The sequence below is a fragment of the Aquarana catesbeiana genome, linkage group LG01, assembly GCF_042186555.1.
Source record: "Aquarana catesbeiana isolate 2022-GZ linkage group LG01, ASM4218655v1, whole genome shotgun sequence".
In the NCBI taxonomy this organism is placed as follows: Eukaryota; Metazoa; Chordata; class Amphibia; order Anura; family Ranidae; genus Aquarana; species Aquarana catesbeiana.
This window is the reverse complement of record NC_133324.1, coordinates 765,762,144-765,786,939: the sequence shown is the minus strand read 5'-3', so window position 1 is coordinate 765,786,939 and position 24,796 is coordinate 765,762,144. Positions and strand designations below refer to the sequence as shown.

Below are 24,796 nucleotides of genomic sequence, written 5' to 3'. Positions count from 1 at the left end.
TGAAGGGTGTGTCTGGATAGATCTGGTAGGAGCTGAATTGTCGCATATATATCTGGTAATTGCTCAGCTTTCCTGAATGATGTCATCAGTAATTCCTTCACGTGGTAAAAATGTACTCTAAAGGACATTCTTGGGCACATCAGCAGCCAAAAAGGATGGTTTTGGCAATATATGGATCCGATCGATCGTTAGATCGTGTCGACAGTGCTAGTGCTAAAGAGGAGAATAGGCTCAGTACAAATTGTTGCAGTTGATGGGGTGGCGCAGACTCAGGGATGCCCCTGAGTTTGACGTTATTTCTCCTGCATCTGTCTTCTAGGTCAGCAATTTTGTCTTTTAACCATGTCATTTCTTCATTTTGTGCATTGTGGGAGTCTACTAGAGTAATAAAGGATGCAGAGTATTCCCCCATGGTGTGTTCCACATGATCTACTCTTCCTCCTAAAACATGCACTTCCACTTGGCACTGTTTTACACTGGACACTAGGTCAGCCTGCAGGGATGCCCTGAGTGACAGCATCATATCTTTCAGAATGGTGTCTGACCCTGTAGTGGGAAAAGCTGCTATGGGATCTGTCACTGCTGAGGTGATTCCTTTGGATGTCTGGGGTGGTCCACTCACCTCCATCTCTGGTGCTGCTGGGCGGAGAGTGTTTGTGGGCCTTCAACTTCACTGGGCTCCAGCTGGTCAGGCTGGAGGTGGTGCTGCTGTGACCCCGTTTGTGCCCTATTATCGTGCTGGCCGCAGCCCACCATAATATTCTCGGTGCGCTCATGCTGTGAGGAGCGAGCCCCATTTTGTTGTGGCCTTGGAATCACAGGGAAGAATCTGGGCAGTTTATTCATTCGTGTCACTTCTTTTCTGCGCCGGGTCATCCTGCGGCTGTTCTGGAGTTGGATGGAGGTGTTGTGTGGCTTCTAGGGCAGTGGTGGGCTCAACTGATTGTGGATCCTCCCCACAGCGGCAGAGTGGAGCTCGTGGATTAGGCGTTCATCTTAGAGCTCGGTCGCCACACCCTCTACCTGGCTGTTCTTTGATCATGTGAGTACATGGAGGTTTTAATAAAACAATGTTTGGAAATACTACACTATGAGGTTCCCTCCTCCTTCCTACAAAACGCTGCCTGGAGTAGATGTGATAATTTGGGGAAAGCAGGCCATTCATTCTACTCTGAGGCATGTCTGGTGACAGATTTATATAATAAATTGATTTGCCCTAAAACTTCAAGCAACCACTTAAGGACTAGCTCTGTTCTCAGATTTTGGTGTTTACAAGTTTAAAAGTTTAAAAGTTTTTTGCTAGAAAATTACTTAGAACCCCCAAACATTATATATTGTTTTGTTTTTCTAACACCCTAGAGAATAAAATGGCAGCCATTGCAATACTTTTTTTCACACCATATTTGCTCAGCGGTTGTACAAGCGTACTTTTTTTGGAAAAAAATTCACTTTTCTGAATAAAAAAAAAAATAAGACAACAGTAAAGTTAGCCCATTTTTTTTATATTGTGAAAGATGTTACGCCAAGTAAATTGATACCTAACATGTCACACTTCAAAATTGCGCCTGCTCGTGGCGTCAAACCTTTACCCTTAAAAATCTCCATAGGCGAAGTTTAAAAAATTCTACAGGATGCAGGTTTTGAGTTACAGTGGTCTAGGGGTAGAATTATTGCTCTCGCTCTAACGATTGCGGCGATACCTCACATGTGTGGTTTGACCACCATTTTCATATGTGGGTGCTACTCACGTATGCGTTCGCTTCTGCGAGCGAGCTCGTCGGGACGGGGCGCTTTAAAAATTTTCTTTTTTTTTTTAAATTTATTTTACTTATTTTTTCACGGTTTTTTAAAAAAAATAAAAATTTGGGTCACTTTTATTCCCATTACAAGGAATGTAAACATCCCTTGTAATAGAATAAAGCATGACAGGTCCTCTTAAATATGGGATCTGGGGTCAAAAAGTCCTCAGATCTCATATTTGGACTTAAATGCAATAAAAAAAAAAAAAAAATTTGCCATTTAAAAAAATTTATTTGGCCCTTTAAGAGCTATGGGCGGAAGTGACGTTCTGACGTGGCTTCCGCCCTGCAGTGTCATGGAGACGGGTGGGAGCCATCTTCCCCTCACTCTTCTCCATGTCAGCCCAGGGGACAGACGCGATCACCTCCACCGCTGCCGACGGCTCCGGTAAGCGGCGGGAGGGGGGTGGGCACCTCTACAGATAACTGTGATCTCGCGGCGAATCGCAGCAGAAACCATCATTATCGTAAACACGACCGGCTCCTGAAGAGATGGATACCTCGGTTGTGGCAGCGGCTCCTGCCGTTACCAAGATATTCGTCTTTAAAGTGCCAACGTATATATGTACAGAAGCCGGACGGCAAGTGGTTAAAAAACAACAAAATTTATAATATTAGCCCCAAGTGTAGCCACTGCACTCTATGTCTGAGGTAAATGCCCAGGGGCTCACCCACAAAGAAATGTATACATGCCCAGGCACTCACAGGTCTTGCAGAAGAGATAGATGAACACAGCAGCGTTTCTATTGTTGACATTTTGATGAAGCCCAGCCTATCTTGCTCAAGCCTTGAGCAAGATGGACTGAGCTTCATTGACGGGTTGACAATAAAAACGCTGCTCTTTTGATCTATCCCATCTTTAAGACTTTTAAGTGTCTTATCTATCTATTTCCAGTCTTCATACTACCAAGTCAGCATAATATTGACTGAAAGACATATAAAGTAGTGCAGGGTTGGAGATTTCTCAGATATTATAGACAGCAGCAAATATTCCCCATTTCCAGTACTATTTTTTTTTTAATATTCCTAAAGCAGTGTCTTTATATTTAGGCTTTTTGCCATCTGTTTTCACCTGATACAGCCAGTAACACCTCCTTTATTAAAGTGCCCCCACTCTGGATGAAGCAACAAATAATAATAAAAAGAAGGGAACCCTGGGATGGTACGGGTGAAGGGGTAGGGAGTAATGAATGGGTAAATCTGAGTATAAGGAAAAGAAGCGTACTAAATGGTGTGATTGGTATGAGAGATGCCCAGAAATAGTAAAAGAAAAAAATACTTTATTAGAATATACAAAAATGGTTATAAAATAGTGAACAATACATACAAAATACCTAAACCACACAAGTGTGCATACTGGTAAGAGGAAGCATACATATATGTGGTACATAGGAGCCCAACATGTTTCGGATAGGAATAAAAATTCAGTTCCTTCTTCAGGGGTTTCCTGTAAGGATTGTTTGTATGATCTGGGGGAAGTATATTAATAAAACATACCAGTCATTAGTATATGTATATATATATATATACACATATACACATATATATATATATATATATATACACATATACACACACACACACATATGTACATACATATCATGAATGTATATCATAGGTGTAAAGGGTATAAAGAGCAGAGTTGTTGGAGGCAAAGAAAGAACATATATGTGGAGTGAGAAATAAATTGAAATGAGGATGGGAAATGAAAAATTATGAGGATGTGAGAAGATGAATAAAAATAAGAGCTCAAAATACACCAGATATTCAAAGTAGTATAGAGCATTATGGGGACTTACTCGTTTAAACAATTAGCTGCATACAGAGCAACGGGCTATGGTCTGACAGTCTGCTGAATGGTACTTCAGGTCATCATCACCATGGTTCATCGCATATTCAGGTAAGGGAGGCCATATGTGAATTTATATATAATGGAGGCCTGGACTCAAAGGTGGTATGGAGATTTTCTGATGTATGTCAAGGAGAGGTCATTGACGCCATATAGATACGGTGAGGCACGTCAAACCACCAGCGTCCACGAGGAACAACCAATACAAAAGGGGAATTTACGTCCCTACATATAAGAAATATAATATTGAAGTATAGATGTCAAAGGTCCATGAATTGAACAGAAATCTATACGAAGATAAGTGTTAAATGTGCAATGTATGTAATTAATATGGTTATAGCCATCTAGACCCTTTGGTCACATTTGGGTTATACCAAGAAGGGGAGGGGGGGAAGGAGGGAAATGGGAAACAAGTTGGAAGGGGGGGGGGAAGGGGAGGGGGGGGGATGGCAAAGGTTAATGCATATATATATTAATGTAATATGTAGTGCCTAAGTAGACATATGAGGATAATGGGTGTCTAGGGCCAATATCGGCACGTTTACCCCCGACAGCCATGTCCTATAATATACAGCATACAGCCAAAACTTTTAATATGGATAAAGTGAGTTAAATGGGGGTATACCCAATACACGTAACTCTATATAATCATGGCATAGGCAAAAAGATGACATTGCATGGTTAATTCGGTGTATTCAAATGATGTTGGAAACAATGCTTACTTACAAATTGTAGAGTATATGGAATCACAACCTCCTCCCAGAAGTCCAACCAGGGTATGCAGCACAAATGTGTATGCATTTGGAGGTTTTTTAAAAAGGGATCAGATGGGGGAGGAATGATTACACCTGTGTTGGGCGGGGAATGTGTGTTACTGACAATTGTAAATAATAGATAGTAAGGCCAGGTGCGGGTGGGACCCGACCTCACTGCCCCTCCGCTGAACAGTGTCAGCAGAGGAGGTAATGTGCGCCGGGAAGTTGTTCCCCCGGCGCGACGGCGTACATCGCGTCAACAGGCGCGGTGACGTCAGACGTCGCAGCGCCTCCGACACAGGAAGAGAGGACTCGGTAAGGCCGCCCTGGATGGCAACCGTATCGCGCATGTGCGAGCGGCGAACCAATGGGCGGCCGAGAGTCCTGGGTATGGCTCCACTATCCGAGGATGTGGAGCCTACCTGTGCCGGGGGACATAGTGCTGGCGATAAACGCGACACAGCCGATCACACGGCAGTCAACTCAAATAGAGCAGGCCATCCAAATGTATGAAATTTGTGTAATATATGATAGGTGATCCTGTAAGACCAAAAAGAAGCAGCAGAGTGTCAGATCAAATACAAACCCAACTGTGTACATTAATATACAGTCAGGGCATGGATAATCAGTAATTGTACATAATATATGTATGCAACAAGCGCAATATACAATCATGTCTTAGATTACCAAAGACATATCATGAGAATACTGATGGGATTATAAATATCAATGTAACATTATATCTCATATAACAAATGAAAAAAAAAAAAAATTAAAAAAAATACATTGTGCAGTATCGTTATAAATGACAGACTTTTTGAAAAGAACTCAAATTTTAACGTAATCTATACGTTACATATATAGGATACTGTATGATTAGATTCGATAGGCAGAGTGTTGCTAGATGGCCTGCTAATAGAGTCAAATTAAGTGGCTATAGGTCCCTCTCGTAACCCCCTGACGTGAAGCCTTGTAAAAATGGTTTAAAGCTCAATATTTCGTTTAGGCCTGGGGGTGAGGTGGCATTCAAATTTGCAATCCCTCTCATCTCCCTTTGGAGAAGCAGTTTATTAAGGTCTCCACCTCTAAACGTCTGATGGATGCGGTCCAAGGCTATAACTGAGATTCTGGGAAAGCGTTCACAATGGACTAACTTTATGTGGCGACCCCATGGGGAATCAGGGTCTTTCGATTTCATTGCCGCTATGTGTCGGTATAGGCGCTTGCAAAGTTTCTGGATAGTTTTGCCAACATAAAAACAACCACACTCGCACTGTATTAAATACACTACGAGTGTGGTCTGGCAATTAACGTAATGCCTTGGAAAAAATGTCCATCCATTAGGAAGGCATGGATTTATATTGGTATTGATATACTTGCAGTAGCCACACGACCCACATGGAAAGGTGCCAAGTGTATTGCACGGGTCGCCACGGGTCAGTCCCTTGAACTCGCTCTTAACCAGGCGATCACCAACCGAGGTGTTGCGTCTGAAAGTAATTAAGGGGTTGGGGGAAACAAAAGGGCCCACCAAAGGGTCATTAGTTAATACATGCCAATATCTAGCAAAGATCTGCCTTATCTCTGTATGTTCATTGGAGAATGTAGTAATTATCCTGGTATAAGGATTGTTGTCACGGTTGGCTCTGTTGCGTGGTTGTATTAATTCCTGTCTGTCCCGACTATTAGCCTTATTAAAGGCTCGTTTTAGACTCTTGTGGCTATAGCCTCTATCCAAGAGGCGATTTTTTAAAGCTCTGGCTTCACGTAAAAAATCGTCATTGTTAGAGCAGTTTCTTTTTATTCTGAGGAATTGACTGAATGGGATAGAGTTAATTAATTGTCTTGGATGGAAACTATCCGAATGTAGGATAGTTTTCCCGGATGTGGGTTTGCGGTGGAGTTTGCAAGCCAAAAAGTTATTTGTATTCTTGAATATCTCAACGTCCAGAAAGGTAATTGAGGTATGGTCATACGTCATAGTGAACTTTAGGTTAAATTCATTACAACTGAGTATGGTTAAAAAATCATGAAGTGAATTAACTGGTCCCTCCCACAAGATAAGGATGTCATCGATGTACCTGCGCCACATAGTGATATGGCGCAGGTACATCGAGAGATCGCCATCGATCCCCCAGGTACAGATTGGGTAGACCTAAACGAAATCAAAGAACCCGAACACATAAGACTCCCACTAAAAAATCCACCCTCCCTGACAACACCCCTGGTCCAATTCCTGCCAGTTCAATCACTAAAGAAACTCCTTCTACTACCATCAAAATCCCGAGTTTGTTTCAGCCAAAAAACTTGAATACCCCCTCCACTGTTCCAACATAGAACACTCTGTACCTCAATCATATAACATAATTAATCTTTCCTCATACCCCCTCACAGTGGATGAATCCTCTGTATTATCCAAGGGTCTTACATTTTGCCCTAACCGAAAAACTGACAAATTTGAAATAATAAAAGATGTACATCTGTTTACTCGCAAGCTCCAACTTCAGAGCATGTTTAACAAAAAAGTGTTGTAAACTCAACCACTTTTCAAACAGTCAAAGAACGCCAAGCACTAGCAGATTTAAACTCACTCTTAGAAGAGAGCGATACCCGAGACCTCATCGATATTATCGATTTGGAGTCTTGCTTAAACACACCGACCAATCCGATTACAACGGTACAACAAGCTTCTAAATTAAAGAAAAAGTCAGACCTCTATCCTTCTCCATCTTCCAACCATGGGATAGCTGCCTTCCTAAAATTAATCACCCAAGAGATTAAAAGTATGAGTACCAACTCTCAAGTAGCTGATAATTTAACTACGAATGAACAAATAGCCCTGAATGATCTAGCCCAAAATTCTGACTTGGTTATCAAACCTTCAGATAGGGGCGGGAACATTGTTCTGATGAACAATGAGCAATACATATCCATGTGCATGAAAATATTGAATAACACAGACTGGTACAGACCTATCGAATTCCAGACAATTACTCGATTCAACGAGGAATTCTACATTCTCGTTGATCGAGCAATAATAACATCATTTCCAACCAAATGTGGAAATATATCCGCACCGCATTCCCAATGATCCCCACATTTTATTCCCTCCCCAAAATTCATAAAAACCCTATAGATCCACCGGGCAGACCCATCGTGTCAGGCAATGGCTCCATCACTGAAAACTTATCTAAGGTTGTTGATGAACATTTCAGACCACTAGTGTCGTCCTTACCATCTTACATAAGGGATACCATCCATCTACTCCAAATTATCAATGGAATCCAAGTATCTGACCATACGATCTTGGTCTCTATCGATGTTGAAACATTGTATAGCTCTATACCGCATAGCACAGGCTTAGCGTGTATTCAACGTATTCTGTCACAAACTATCCCTTCTGAGAAAGCATTCAATGACTTTATATTACAATCATTGGACTACATCCTTCAACACAATGTCTTTAGTTTTCACTGACAATATTTCCTCCAGGTGCAGGGCGTGGCCATGGGCACATGTTGTGCCCCTGGCTACGCCAATCTGTACCTGGGGGAATGGGAAAAGACCTTGTTCAACGATGGCAATCTCTCGATGTACCTGCGCCGTATCACTATGTGGCGCAGGTACATCGATGACATCCTTATCTTGTGGGAGGGACCAGTTAATTCACTTGATGATTTTTTTAACCATACTCAATTGTAATGAATTTAACCTAAAGTTCACTATGACGTATGACCATACCTCAATTACCTTTCTGGACGTTGAGATATTCAAGAATACAAATAACTTTTTGCAAACTCCACCGCAAACCCACATCCGGGAACACTATCCTACATTCGGATAGTTTCCATCCAAGACAATTAATTAACTCTATCCCATTCAGTCAATTCCTCAGAATAAAAAGAAACTGCTCTAACAATGACGATTTTTTACGTGAAGCCAGAGCTTTAAAAAAATCGCCTCTTGGATAGAGGCTATAGCCACAAGAGTCTAAAACGAGCCTTTAATAAGGCTAATAGTCGGGACAGACAGGAATTAATACAACCACGCAACAGAGCCAACCGTGACAACAATCCTTATACCAGGATAATTACTACATTCTCCAATGAACATACAGAGATAAGGCAGATCTTTGCTAGATATTGGCATGTATTAACTAATGACCCTTTGGTGGGCCCTTTTGTTTCCCCCAACCCCTTAATTACTTTCAGACGCAACACCTCGGCTGGAGATCGCCTGGTTAAGAGCGAGTTCAAGGGACTGACCCGTGGCGACCCGTGCAATACACTTGGCACCTTTCCATGTGGGTCGTGTGGCTACTGCAAGTATATCAATACCAATATAAATCCATGCCTTCCTAATGGATGGACATTTTTTCCAAGGTATTACGTTAATTGCCAGACCACACTCGTAGTGTATTTAATACAGTGCGAGTGTGGTTGTTTTTATGTTGGCAAAACTATCCAGAAACTTTGCAAGCGCCTATACCGACACATAGCGGCAATGAAATCGAAAGACCCTGATTCCCCATGGGGTCGCCACATAAAGTTAGTCCATTGTGAACGCTTTTCCAGAATCTCAGTTATAGCCTTGGACCGCATCCATCAGACGTTTAGAGGTGGAGACCTTAATAAACTGCTTCTCCAACGGGAGATGAGATGGATTGCAAATTTGAATGCCACCTCACCCCCAGGCCTAAACGAAATATTGAGCTTTAAACCATTTTTACAAGGCTTCACGTCAGGGGGTTACGAGAGGGACCTATAGCCACTTAATTTGACTCTATTAGCAGGCCATCTAGCAACACTCTGCCTATCGAATCTAATCATACAGTATCCTATATATGTAACGTATAGATTACGTTAAAATTTGAGTTCTTTTCAAAAAGTCTCTGTCATTTATAACGATACTGCACGATGTATTTTTTTTCCTTGTCAAAAGAAGTTTATTGAGTATACAATGTTATAAAAGATACATAAAGTAAGTTTACAAGGATCTATAAAGTAAGCTCATTGTTTTACAGTAGGGTTTATATAGGTAAATATCATGAAATTTCAAATATTAAACATTGGGTTCACGTAAACCTAAATTAAAGATATATATCATTTCTTTAGTTACTTTTGTAGGTATTTAAATGATTTATACCTACTATACATATTGTTTACAAGTAGAGTGTATATAGGTCAAATAAATTCTGATAATGAGCTTTAATCGTAAGGTGGAGAAAAGGAAAGAGAAAGAAGAAAAAGGGTTGAAAGGTAGAGGTATGGTCCACAAGGTTGTCCCGCTCGTCAGTTTATTATTCTTTTTAGTTCTCTTTGAAGCCTTAGAATGGGTGTCTCTGTAAGTCATTTAATCTGTTACCATGGCAACAGGACAGAGTCATTGAAGTTTGACAGGAACTGTTGTTTTATCCAAGGATGCCAAAGTTTTTCAAATTTTGGAATTTGATCGATGGCTACCATCTTAGCATGGGACATTGTATTATTCATTCTGTGAATTGTTTCTGCTAGTACCAATGTAGGAGATTTCCATGCCTTGGCCACTGTTTGTTTTGCAGCCGTTATTAGTTGGATCATAAGTTTGAATTGAGAGAGTGTTAACCATTCCGGTTTTAGATTAAGTAAAGTTAAATATGGATCTGGTTGTATTATTTTTTTAAATATTTTAGATGCAATCACGAAGACTTCCTTCCAGAAGGTTTGGATTACTGGGCACGTCCACCATATGTGTAAATATGTGCCTATTTCTGGGCATCCTCGAAAACAAAGAGTTGAGGTATTAGGTGAATATTTTGCCACTCTAGCGGGTACAAGGTACCAGCGAGTTAGGACTTTATAATTTGTCTCCAGTGCTAAGATGTTGGGTGAAGATGACGTAGAGGTGAGCCATATGTTAGACCAGTCCGTGTCTTCTAAAGTTCGTCCCAGGTCCTCCTCCCACCTCTGAACGTAAGAGGGTCTATTAAGATTTGCTACTCCATATAATTGATTATAAAGTGATGAAATTGTACCTTTAGCAAATGGATCTTTTGTACAGATTGATTCAAAAATGGATAATTGGGATAATGGTGTATCCCCTTTTAGGAATGGTGTATAGAAATTTTTGATTTGGAGATATCTGAATATCTCAGAGTTTGGTAGATCATATTTTTCTCTAAGCGATGGGAATGAAAGGAATGATTTAGATGCTATGAAGTCATTTAGTGTCTGAATGCCTGATGTTGTCCAAGCTTTAAAAGAATTTGGGTAGATCCATGCCGGATAAAAGGCCGGATTTCTGATAAAAGAAAGGAGAGGATTGTGTGGAGATTGTAACTGATATTTGGTTTTTAGTTTATCCCAGAGAGATAAGAAGTTGTTAGTTATGGGATTATGAATTTTAAAGCGGTCTTTAGGATCAAGCCATAATAAATTTGATATTAATAGAGGGTCATTTTCTGAAGCCTCTATAAATACCCATAATGGGATTTCCTGTTTGGCATGGTATTTGGACAGACTGGCCAAATGTGCTGCTCTGTAGTAGTTAGTAAAATTAGGGTATCCCAGGCCTCCTTTATTTTTGGGAAGATGTAGTGTGTGTATAGGTATACGTGGTTTAGAAGAGCCCCATATAAACGAAGTTGCTCTTTTTTGTACTATTCTCAAAAAATAGGAAGGAATTGGAATAGGGAGGACTCTGAATAGATAAAGCAATTTGGGTAGAATAGTCATTTTGATTGCATTAATCTTCCCTATCCAGGATAAAGGAAGTTGCGACCATTGTTTTATTAGATTTGTGATCTGTCTTAATACAGGAGGATAATTGGTTGAGAATAAGTCAGAATGAGATGCTGTTAAATGAATTCCAAGATATGGGATTGATTTTTCTGCCCATGTGAATGGGAGTGCAGCCCTAGCCGGGATCAATTCCATGTTTGTGAGTGAAATATTAAGCACTAGGCATTTCTTAGGATTAATCATAAGGCCGGATAGGGCTGCAAATCCATCAAGAGCTGGTATTAGGTTAGGACCAGAGACCTGTGGTGATGATAGAAAAAGTAATATATCGTCTGCAAATATACATAATTTGTGTGTAATACCTCCTACTTCAATGCCAGTTATAGTTTGGTTTGTTCTGATGTATTGGGCCATGGGTTCGAGTATAAGGGCAAATAATAAGGGAGATAATGGGCAACCCTGTCGGGTACCTCTTTCGATATTAAAGGCTTCAGATTTGTATCCAGCATATTTTATATAGGCTTTGGGTTTATTATATAATGCTTTGATCCATGTTAAAAAGTGGGGTCCAAAACCCCATTTTTGTAATGAATATTGCATATATTGCCAGGATACTGTGTCAAATGCCCTCTTAATATCGAGAGATAGAAAACATAAAAGGGATTTTCCGTTTTTTAGCAATATGTGCCAATAACACTGCCCTGCGTATATTATCGCCTGCCTGTCTATTTGGCATGAAGCCTACTTGAGCTCTATGTATTAATTTTCCTATAATGCTATTGAGGCGTTTTGCTATTATTTTTGCTAATAATTTAATATCAAGGTTTAACAGAGAGATAGGCCGATAATTCACACAGGAAGTATCATCAGAAAGGGGTTTTGGGATCATACAAACAATTGCCATTAGTGTTTCTTGCCGAAAAGAATGTCCATCTAGAAGTTTGTTAAAAGTTTCAGTGAGAATGGGAGAGAGTATTTCTGAAAATGTTTTATAGTATAAAGCCGAGTAGCCGTCTGGGCCTGGTCTTTTGTTAAGTTTTAGGTCTTTTATGGCGTTAGCAACTTCATCTATAGTTATAGGCTCATCCAAACTGCTTTTTTGATTCTGAGATAACTCAGGTAAGGTTATTTTTGAGAAGAAGGATTCAGCCTCTGTAGGATTAAATTCATTGTTTGTCTTGTATAAAATTGCGAGATGTGAGTGAAATTTATGGACTATTTTAACTGGATTACAAGTGTAAACATTTTTTGATAATTTCAAACGTATTGGTTTGAAAGATTTGTTAGTTGAATTTAATGCCCGAGCCAAATATGTACCTGGTTTGTTTGTATTCATGTAAAAATTGTGTTTGGAGCGTTTGAGGGATTTATCAACTGACTCAGTGAGAAATAGATCGTATTCCAATCTAGATTTTTCCAGATGAGATTTTGTACTCTGAGATGGATTATCTTGAAATGATATGTAGGCTGCATTAAAATTGAGTTCTAGTTTTTTTGCTAGATTTTTGCGTTCCCTTTTAAATAGTGCCATTTGTCTTTGTATTGTACCAAGCAAGACAGGCTTATGAGCTTCCCACAGTGTTATTGGGGAAATGTCTGTTGTATTATTAATTGATATGTATTCCTTTAAAGCTTGTTCAATGGCCATCTGATGTAGTGGGTGTTTGAGCATTATGTCCGGTAAGTACCACGTTGGGTCATGCGCTTTTGGTATGGCTGAGGCTATAGTAGTGTATACTGCATTATGGTCAGACCACGGAATCGGAATTATATCTGATGCAATAATTTCTGGTATCATTCCTATTGTTAGAAAAATATGATCTATTCTGGTGAAGGTTTGATGAGGGTGCGAGAAATAAGTGAATTTCTTTTTCATTGGGTTACTTTCTCTCCATGAATGTACCAGATTGTATTTGGAAAGAAGTTGAGAAAAAGGTAATCTAGAGGTTATTTTGGATGGTGTAAAAGGTGATTTATCTAGAAATGGGAGGAGGACCTGGTTCGAATCCCCACACATTATCACTGTTCCTATTTTGTGTGTATTAATCACTTGTAATATATGTGAGAGGAATGGTGTAGGTTGTTTGTTAGGAGCGTAGTAGGAAATCACCGTGATTGCTGTATCCATTATATAACCCATGAGTATCAGGTATCTACCTTCTGGGTCTTTAATTTCTGATAAGGTGAATGGTGTGGATCGGTGAAATGCAATTAGAGTTCCCCTTTGCTTGGTACAGGCAGAAGCCGTGTAAATTTGTTGATAAAAAGGAGAAATATATTTTGGAGTAGAATCTTTGGTGAAGTGTGTTTCTTGGAGGCATACTATGTGAGCCTTCTTGTTATGGAGAGTACGGAAGGCTTTGGTCCTTTTTTGAGGGACATTTATTCCCTGAACATTCAGGGAAAGTATATTCAGTGGTGCCATGGCAATAGATCAAATAGTTTTGACTAGGGCTGCAACTAACGATTATTTTCATAATCGATTAGTTGGTCGATTATTGTTTCGATTAATCGATTAATCGGGTAATAACCTTAAAAAAAAGTGTTGTGTATAATTTAGTTAGTATGTAAAGTTTAAAAAAAAAACGATGTATTCTTAAATATCTCTATGCAGTGGTAAATATAAACAACTATATGGTTAGGGAGCAAAATATTAAATCCACTCTGAGAATAACAGACAGAAGAGATATACTATATATACACTATTAGAAGAGAAATACAGTTTTTTGGCCAATTTGTTGCAAAAACGAATTACATGCTTTTCTGCAGCTTCTCCGTTGAAGTATATTGAACCAAAAAAGCACCGTTTTGCATTAAAAAAAAAAAAGTCCCTGACCCTTTCCAAATATGCAGCGGCTGAAAAAAAGTATAGTTGTGAAAGTGTCCCATAGAAAACCATGTTAAATGAATTGTAGTGTGTTTCTGCAAAAAGCACCAAAAAACACAAAGATGTAATACAGGTCTAAAATGTTTAGTAACATAATGGGGTTAAAAAAAACTAAAATGAGCCCTTTATAGTACAAAAAAAGCAAATGATCACTACTGTAAGGGGTTCATTTTTTACTGTAGAACTGTGAAAGTAATATTTACAGTAGCGATTATTTGCTCTTTTTGTACTATAAAGGGCTAATTTTATTATTTTTAACCCCATTATGTTACTGGCCTATTAATCGATTATGAAAATAGTAATCGATTAATTTCATAATCGATTAGTTGTCGATTAATCGATTAGTTGTTTCAGCCCTAGTTTTGACTTACTTTTTGTTATGCAGAGCTGACTGCGCAGATCAACCTGTGTGGACTGAAGAGATGAATAGATAGAAAAGAAACCAGTGAATTCTGGAGTAAAGAGTAAACAAAAAACATATGAGATTAGATGATACATTGTATAAATTATTTTTTGCAAGTAATCACAATTTACCCGTGAAAGAGAATAAATATCTCTCTCAGGGGAATAAGTCCCTTCGTCACACTCCCACATAATATGGTTGGGAGAATGAGGATGGCTAATGGGGGTACACGGATCTTCCGCTTACAGGAGAGAAGTGCTATGTCAAAAGACATCAAAATGATGTTTCATTAATTGGAGTGCAGAATATAGTTTTTGTTGAAATTATTTATTCCAGGGTGGTTGTATATGGTTAGTCTTGCCCTAGGCTAAATAATTCAGTTAGAAAGGTACTGTTAATAACTTTGGTATTGATGAAGATAGTTTGAATTATTTTGGGATTTTAACCCTTTTAGAGTAAACAATTACATATTTTATTCATATGTAACTGTTTAGATATGTTAACTCATAAAATAGAGGTTGTATTGCTTCAGATTAGAATAAACAAAAACATAATTCTAGGAACTAGTTAGGTAATAATATATTTGTTTTAAGAAAAGAAAGAAAAAGTTTCCATTACTTCTGGATTATTGAATATATTTGTCCTAAAAAGTAATAAATCTATTGTTATTACCTGATAATATATAACTGAACAAGAATTTCCTTATTTCACTTATATATGCTAAGGCTATATGAATCAGAAGTAATAAGAAATATAACTGGAATGTAACATGATACCACACAGTGTGTGACTATCAAAATGCAGTTACATTCAGTTATAAATATAGGTTTTTTATAGAGAACCATCTCTTAGTATAATAAATGAAGAGATATCAGGAATTAGGATGTCAGTCCATTGAATCTTCTTGGCCCATGGATGATGTGGCATCTTTTGTGAGAATGATGATTCCCATTTTGTTCTGAAATTTTCTGGGTGCTGCCTGAAGGTGAAGATGATGCCATTCTTCTGCGTGTGGGAGTGTTGCTGCTTGTGGGTTCTGTCAGATTTAATTTTAAAAGGGTTTGTTGTAATTCATCTGCTGATCTGCTTCTGTAAATTGTACCTTGGTAGTTAAATCTGACTGAAAAGGGGCAGCCCCATTGATACATAATGTTGTGGCGTTGCAGTTCCATTAGTTGGGGTTTCATGGATCGTCTTTTAGTAATAGTAAGTTGGGATAGGTCAGCAAAAATTTGATAATTGTGTCCTTGAAAATTAAGTTCCTTTTTTTCTCTTGCAGCAATTAGTATTTGTTCTTTCGTTCTGTAATAATGAAATTTTGTGATTATATCACGTGGGGGTCCATCTTTCTTTTTGGCTGTGAGGGCTCTGTGTACTCTGTCCAGTTCTAAACGTTCAATAGGGATATCTGGCTTTAGTTCTTGTAATAGAGCAGTAATAGTAGATTGCAGGTCTGTCACAGTTTCAGGTATTCCCCTTATGCGCAAGTTTGAACGTCTGGCTCTATTTTCGTAATCTTCGAGCTTAGTTTGAAGTATTAAATTCTCTTTTTTTAATTGTTCCAATTCTGTTATATTTTCTTGGGTTGTAATTTCAATTTCATCCATTTTTATTTCTAAGGCTGCGGTGCGGTTTCCCAGCTCTCTTATTTCTTTGGTTAGGCTTTTTGTTATTTGGTCTGAGGTTTGTTTTAAAGCCTTATGAAGCATCTTTTCAAATTGTAATAATATTACTGGGGATACTGAGGAGGCTTGTGGAGAAGTTTGTGAGAGGATTTGTTCTGTATCTGACTCAAATGGAGAGTCTTGCTGTGACATTTTCTGTCTGTGAGAGCGCCCTGATGCTGTATCTTGTGAGGTGACTGGAGCTACTTCAGCTGCAGTGAGTGCCTGTCGATGTATTTTTTTAAATTTTTTTTCATTTGTTATATGAGACATAATGTTACATTGATATTTATAATCCCATCGGTATTCTCATAATATGTCTTTGGTAATCTAAGACATGATTGTATATTGCGCTTGTTGCATACATATATTATGTACAATTACTGATTATCCATGCCCTGACTGTATATTAATGTACACAGTTGGGTTTGTATTTGATCTGACACTCTGCTGCTTCTTTTTGGTCTTACAGGATCACCTATCATATATTACACAAATTTCATACATTTGGATGGCCTGCTCTATTTGAGTTGACTTCCGTGTGATCGGCTGTCGCGTTTATCGCCAGCACTATGTCCCCCGGCACAGGTAGGCTCCACATCCTCGGATAGTGGAGACATACCCAGGACTCTCGGCCGCCCATTGGTTCGCCACTCGCACATGCGCGATACGGTTGCCATCCAGGGCGGCCTTACCGAGTCCTCTCTTCCTGTGTCGGCGGCGCTGCGACATCTGACGTCACCGCGCCGGGGGAACAACTTCCCGGCGCACATTACCTCCTCTGCTGACACTGTTCAGCGGAGGGGCAGTGATGTCGGGTCCCACCCGCACCTGGCCTTACTATCTATTATTTACAATTGTCAGTAACACACATTCCCCGCCCAACACAGGTGTAATCATTCCTCCCCCATCTGATCCCTTTTTAAAAAACCTCCAAATGCATACACATTTGTGCTGCATACCCTGGTTGGACTTCTGGGAGGAGGTTGTGATTCCATATACTCTACAATTTGTAAGTAAGCATTGTTTCCAACATCATTTGAATACACCGAATTAACCATGCAATGTCATCTTTTTGCCAATGCCATGATTATATAGAGTTACGTGTATTGGGTATACCCCCATTTAACTCACTTTATCCATATTAAAAGTTTTGGCTGTATGCTGTATATTATAGGACATGGCTGTCGGGGGTAAACGTGCCGATATTGGCCCTAGACACCCATTATCCTCATATGTCTACTTAGGCACTACATATTACATTAATATATATATATATATATATATATATATATATATATATATATATATATATATATATGCGCATTAACCTTTGCCATCCCCCCCCCCCTCCAACTTGTTTCCCATTTCCCTCCCCCCCCCCCCTCCCCTTCTTGGTATAACCCAAATGTGACCAAAGGGTCCAGATGGCTATAACCATATTAATTACATACATTGCACATTTAACACTTATCTTCGTATAGATTTCTGTTCAATTCATGGACCTTTGACATCTATACTTCAATATTATATTTCTTATATGTAGGGACGTACATTCCCCTTTTTGTATTGGTTGTTCCTAGTGGACGCTGGTGGTTTGACGTGCCTCACCGTATCTATATGGCGTCAATGACCTCTCCTTGACATACATCAGAAAATCTCCATACCACCTCCATTATATATAAATTCACATATGGCCTCCCTTACCTGAATATGCGATGAACCATGGTGATGATGACCTGAAGTTCCATTCAGCAGACTGTCAGACCATTGCTCTGTATGCAGCTAATTGTTTGAACGAGTAAGTCCCCATAATGCTCTATACTACTTTGAATATCTGGTGTATTTTGAGCTCTTATTTTTATTCATCTTCTCACATCCTCATCATTTTTAATTTCCCATCCTCATTTCAATTTATTTCTCACTCCACATATATGTTCTTTCTTTGCCTCCAACAACTCTGCTCTTTATACCCTTTACACCTATGATATACATTCATGATATGTATGTACATATACTAATGACTGGTATGTTTTATTAATATACTTCCCCCAGATCATACAAAAAATCCTTACAGGAAACCCCTGAAGGAACTGAATTTTTATTCCTATCCGAAACATGTTGGGCTCCTATGTACCACATATATGTATGCTTCCTCTTACCAGTATGCACACTTGTGTGGTTTAGGTATTTTGTATGTATTGTTGACTATTTTATAACCATTTTTGTATATTCTAATAAAGTATTTTTTTCTTTTACTATTTCTGGGCATCTCTCATACCAATCACACCATTTAGTACGCTTCTTTTCCTTATACTCAGATTTACCCATTCATTACTCCCTACCCCTTCACCCGTACCATCCCAGGGTTCCCTTCTTTTTATTATTATTTGTTGCAATGTATTATCGGGATGTGGTGAACCGGGTATAAATCTACTTTTACACTCGTATGTGGTAGTGCACCATCTCCTATTTAAACCACTCTGGATGAAGGAGCACATTTGAATAGCAACATTGTCAGTCTGGGGAGGGGGGGGGGAGCGTTAGATGTACCAGCTTTTTTAAATACACTAAACAAATTGATATCAAACTCCAGTTAATACTTTATAAGCAGCTACAGCTAACAGCTTTTTTTTCCTTTTGGGATAAAGATTTTACATGAATAAACACTGATCTTTGTAAGCACCCCTGTCAGTGTTAAATGGTTTGTCTTATTTATAACTGATTCATTTCGATTCAATGTTGTATTTAAAAATAACAGACAAGATGAAAAATACTGTAGAAGGCATAAAAAAGAAAACAAATGCAGCCATAACATCTAAGAAATGCTAAGTTGCAATATAATAAATTATTACTTGTGGGTAATACCACTTTAATTGCAAATTTGTTAATACATTTCTTTTTACAGCATCTCCTTGAGGGAAATGTGTGAAGATGAATATGATCCAGTTCCATTGGCTTTTGAACAGCTCAGAGAAAAGTTCCGGCAGAAACTTGACCTTGTCAAATAACATTTAAAGAAAAATTAGCATCTCTACTACATATTTATTCCTCTGCTTTGTAAAAAAAAAAAAAAAAAAAAAAAAAAAAAAAAAAAACAGTTTTGGTAATGGCTGCTAGATTTTGACAGTTAATTTTTAGATTAGTGGGGCCTAAGTGGAAGCTGGCTGGATTGTTTAATATATTAGCTTATAAAGGCTTGGACACCATAATACCTCCAGGTACACATAAACAGGGACAGAAGCACTGGCTGTCAGAGACACTGCAGTTTGCAATAATTTTAAACCAACCAACAAAAACAGATGTTAATGCATATCTGTCTGCATCAAAAACATAAAAACTAATTAAGGGCTGTCACAATGATGAGAATAGGGGATTTTAACTACCCTGAAATTGACTGGAGAAATGGCACTACTAGAACAGTTAAAATGGCAAAAATGTATAAATCTATTACAAGAGATTTTATGGTACCGTTCATAGAGGTCCCAACTAGAAAACATCTGGGTAGCAGTGACCATAGCACAATTTAATTCAATGTTAGCTATAAAACAACATACTGGAAAGATAAAAATACTTTAACCACTTGAGCTTCGTAAGGTTTAACCCACTTCATAACCAGGCCATTTTTTTGCTAGTCAGTACTGTGCTACTTTAACTGGCAATTGCGTGTTCATGCAACACTGTACCCAAATTAAATTTATAACATTTTTTTTTCACACAAATAGAGCTTTATTTTGGTGGTATTTGATCAACACTGGGTTTTAAATTTTGGGCTATATAAGTGAAAAAAAAACCACATTTCTTCTTTCTGTTATAAAAAATATCCAATAATTCAATTTATTGATTAATTTATGTGAAAATTAAAGCATCTTCAAACTATGTTATATATTTTTGAAAATTGATCAATCCTGATTTACTGATGGCCTATCATTTCTTGAGGCCCTAAAATGCCAGGACAGTACAAATACCCCCCACATGACCCCTTTCTGGAAAGTAGACAGTCCATGGTATTTAGGAGGAGGCATAGCGTGTTTTTAGAAGTTGTAATCGTGTGTTACAATCTTTTGGAAAAAAGGGAAATGTATATATTTTTTTTTTTTTTTACACAATTTGTTTTTTTTATCATACATTCACAAATGCAGTACTGTGTCATATTACTGGTGTGGCAGTGATCAGGGATACGGACTAGTGAGACTGTTTTAAAACAAAAAGAATACATTTTCATTACATTTTCTAAACTTTTTTTTTCCCCTCTTTTTACTTTTTTTTTACATACTTTCATCAGAGTAGTTCAGTGTCACCATAGTGACACTGTACTACTCTGGGGGATAATCAGGGATTTTTTTTTTTTTTTTACATTTTGAATTGCGGTCACAGTGATTATCACTAACAGCAGTGGTTTTGAACTGTCATGAATGGGTTACTTTCATAACAGCTGTGACTACTAGTGACTTGTGATTGACTGCAGCTAATCACAGGGTACAGGGTGCTGTTATTGGTCCAGGTACCATGTTATAGCTTTGGGACACTCACAGTATCACTATAGGAATCACAGCAGTTACAAAATTAATTCATAACAGCTTTGATGACGTTGCAATCACATTATCCCACATCCGCCAAAAGCAGCCGGGCACCAGGATCCGCTGCATCTGGGCACGGGAGTGGCATGCTGTGCACCCCTTACCCAGAACAGGCTGATGACATACCAGTATGTCATCGATCCTGCCCATATTAGCCACAGTAAAAGTACTGCGGAACCCTTTCCTGACCAAGCCCTTTTTGCGATACAGCACTGCGTCGCTTTATCTGACAATTGCGTGGTCGTGCGACGTTGTACCCTAACAAAATTGACGTCCTTTTTTTCCCACAAATGGAGCTTTCTTTTGGTGGTATTTGATCACCTCTGCGGTTATTTTTTCCTCTATAAAATAAAAAAAAGAGCGAACATTTTGAAAAAAAAAAAAGCTATATATTTTTTTACCTTTTGCTATAAGTATTCCCCAAAAAATAAATATAAAAAATAAAAAAAACATTTCTTCCCGTTTAGGCTGATATGTATTCTATATATTTTTGATTAAAAAAAAATCTCAATAAGCTTATATTGATTGGTTTGTGCAAACATTATCGCGTCTACAAAATAGGGGATAGATTTATGGCATTTATTATTTTATTAGTAATCTGCCATTTTTATTGTGACCGCGACATTGCGGCATACAGATCAGACACTTGACACTATTTTGGGACCATTGGCATTTATACAGCGATCAGTGCTATAAAAATGCACTGATTACTGTGTAAATGTCACTGGCAGAGAAGGGGTTAAATACTAAGGGGGCGATCAAGGGGTTAAATGTGTTCCCTGGGTGAATTCTAACTGTAGGGGAAATGGGCTCACTAGAACATGACAGATCGCTGGGAGCAGTAGATCCCTGTCATGTTGCTAGGCAGAACAGGGAAATGCCTTGTTTACAGTCATAATCGAAGGCCATCAGTGGACATAGAGTCCGCGGGACCCGCGTGCACACAAGCCCCCGATGACGCAGCATGTTGTTTTGCGCACTCATGTCACTTTGCTGATGTATATTGGCGTGAGCCAGGTGGCAAGTGGTTAAATACCTTCTTCAGCTCTGTGTATACAAAGGAGCATGGGGGAGCTCATAATGGAGACACAGCCCCAAATGATCCACTATGGCTCAAAAATGATATGCTCCAGAAATATTTAGACAGAATAAATGAATAAAGCACCTGGACCAGATAGCACACACTCATGTGTCGTAAAAGAATTGAGCTTTCAGCAATTGTATCCAATGTTTAGGGACACTCTAACCACTCGCCGACCAGCTGCCATCATTATACTGTGGCGAGTCGGCACTAACCCGCGAACCGTCGTAGCTGTATGTTGGCTCCTTTAAGCGGGATAGCAGGCGCTCGTGGCCGGCAGTGGACGTAGTATACTTGGATTTTGCAAAAGCGCTTGCCACAGCTCCCCAACAAATGGCTAATGTGTAAAGTCTACAGGCATGAAAAAATCAGTTTTTAAATGAGAGAAAACTGTGCAGGGGAATAACATCCTTCAAGGATCTCTAATTTACAAGCCAACCTCAATGAATTGTTTAAATGGGCATCTGACAACTGAGGTTTAAAGTTTATAGATGTAAAATTATGCACTTTGGGGCTAAAAATATGCATGCATCATAGATTCTAGGCGGGCGTACAACTGAGGGAATAGGATCTGGGTGTTGTGGAAGATCATAGGCTTAATAATAGCATGCAATGCCAAGCTGTGGTTTCCAAAGCGAACAAAATCCTCTCTTGTATTAAAAGGAGGTACGGGCTGCAGAGAGAGAGAGAGAAATATAACATTGCCCCTGTATAAATCATTAGTAATACCTCATCTAGAACAAGTAGTTCAGTTTTGGGCACCAGTTCATAAAAAGGATATTGGCGATATGGAGTAAGTGCACAGAAGGGCAACCAAACTGATTAGAAGCCTGGAGAAGCTAAGCTGTGAGTGTGGATGGACTTGTGTCTTTTTCAATCAAATTAACTACCGTATTTATCGGCGTATAACACGCACTTTTTTCCCCTTAAAATCAGGGGAAAATCGTGGGTGCGTGTTATACGCCAATCCCCCGCCGATTGTGAGCCTCTCGCCGGCTTTCAGCCGCTCTTGGCGGTTTTTGGCCACTCTCGACTGTTCTCGCAGTCCCATGTGAGCCGCCGAGATATACAGGACATCCGCCTCTGTATCTCGGCGGCGCCATTTCTAAACAGCAAGGTACTGACAGTGTACAGACTGTCTGCAAATGACACAGGGGCAAGGCTGCAATGATGGACGCTGACAAGGCTGCAACGATGGACAAGTCTGAAGATGGACACTGACAAGGCTGCATTGATGGGCATTTAAATGTAAGTTTTTTTTACTTAAAATTCCCTCCTAAACTTGGGGGGGGGGGTGTTATACGCCGATAAATACGGTATGTAAGAAAATAAGCAAATGTAAGTCTTACCTCTTCTGAAAGCTCATACTACCTGGAACTGTTCTGTTCCTCTCTACGGACCACTCTACGGCATGCTGATTAGTTAAGAAATCCCTAGGGAGCCATCCAACAGCTTCCCACTACCTGGTATGCCCATGTCTCCGAGTGCTGATCTGCAGACTGGGGCTCAGTAAATGAAAGCTTTCTAAACAATAAGAGTGCTATAAGGACCCAAAATTCTAAAGCAGACATGCACCTTACATATCCAAGTCTACATTATAATGTTTTATGGAGTAAGTTGTTCTTACAAACTACTACTACAAACATGGAATATAATGCACACAGAATGGCTGCAACATGTTAATATATGTATACGTGTTTTATAATGTATTGGAGGCCATAGAGAATTGTTGGCGTTTTGATGTGCAGTGTTTAGGACAAATGAGCATGTAAAGGGTTCACATGGAGAACCTGCAAGGAAGGGATTATTACATAAGTAATAATCCCATAATAAACCTATAAGTACCCAACAGTGCAGCCTTTCAGTGCCCAGTGTCGCCTATCAGTGCCCATCAGTGTCGCCTATCAGTGCCCACCAGTGCCACCCATGCGTGCCCATCAGTGACGCCTATCAATGCCCATCAGTGCAACCTAACAGTGCCCATCAGTGCCGCCTTATCAGTGCCCATCAGTGAAGGAGACTTATTTATTTACAAAATTTTATAACAGAAACAAAAGAAAAACTTTTTTCTCAAAATTTTAGGAAAATTTGTGTTTAGCAAAAAATAAACGCAGAGGTGATCAACTACCACCAAAAGAAAGCTTTATTTGTGGGAACAAAGTGTTAAAAATTCTGTTTGGGTACAGTGTAGCATGACCGCGCAATTGTCATTTAAACAGCGACAGCGCTGAAAGCTAAAAATTGGCTTGGGCAGGAAGGGGGTGTAAGTGCCTGGTATTGAGGTGGTTAAATAACATTGCTGACTACACATATGCAGGGGAAACAGTTTGAAATAGCCAAATTAAGTTGGGGAATTACAGGCTGCTGACAATTTAAAAACCAGAAGGAAAGAAAAAAAAAAATGTGGTTAAGGGATTGAGAGAGTCCTCCCTACCCCTTCCTTTTTTTCCCCCTCTCGCTCTCTTTCCTCGTAATACCCCTACACTGTTCATCTTACCATTTGCAACATACAGTACGTGTTCCTTTTGGGCTGATCAGAACCTATAAAATGCACATACCATACATGCAGACCCTGTACATGAATGAGATTCCCTATTTTATAGGAAAATTTAAATATACTTCAACTGTGTACTGCTTTATGATGTACTTTCCTTGTTCTGTTCTGCAACTGTACCATCCATTTGGTACACTGTTAACAGTTAAAATATGTATGGTTGAATGTGGCCATTGCACCTTAAGATGTAATTTATTTACCCATCTTGCTCACTAAAGATTATGAAAAAAAACATTTTTCAGCAGTTGGAGTGAAATAAAAATACATATTGTTTTTGTACTTTATTTTTGCAATACTATTAAAAAGGAATTTTCAGTTTATGTATTATGGTTCCTGGTATCACAAAATCCTATCCTGTAAAGAAAATGCAAATATTAATGCTTACAATATGAATACATACATAATATACAAAGAGGAAAAATAGAAATGCAATAGAATAAGTCAAACAGGAGTGTCTGGAAACATTTTTGTATATGCCAGAAAACCTTTTTATACAATATTTTTC

At 38.9% G+C, this 24,796-nt stretch overlaps 2 protein-coding genes across 5 annotated transcripts in view; one reads left to right on the top strand and one right to left on the bottom strand.

Annotated features, from left to right (window-relative positions):
• The window catches only part of LOC141113183 (probable ATP-dependent RNA helicase DDX60), a 340,633-nt gene extending 316,022 nt beyond the window's left edge, over positions 1-24,611 (top strand). For both annotated transcript variants that reach the window (XM_073606131.1, XM_073606122.1), the window contains exon 38: positions 18,985-24,611. In XM_073606131.1, the coding sequence (XP_073462232.1) occupies positions 18,985-19,087 (103 nt within the window). In that variant the 3' untranslated portion in view covers positions 19,088-24,611. The remainder of the gene's footprint in view (positions 1-18,984) is intronic.
• The window catches only part of LOC141113193 (uncharacterized), a 44,470-nt gene continuing 44,210 nt past the window's right edge, over positions 24,537-24,796 (bottom strand). For all 3 annotated transcript variants that reach the window (XM_073606155.1, XM_073606144.1, XM_073606164.1), the window contains one exon: positions 24,537-24,645. In XM_073606155.1, coding sequence (XP_073462256.1) covers positions 24,641-24,645 — 5 coding nt within the window. In that variant the 3' untranslated portion in view covers positions 24,537-24,640. The remainder of the gene's footprint in view (positions 24,646-24,796) is intronic.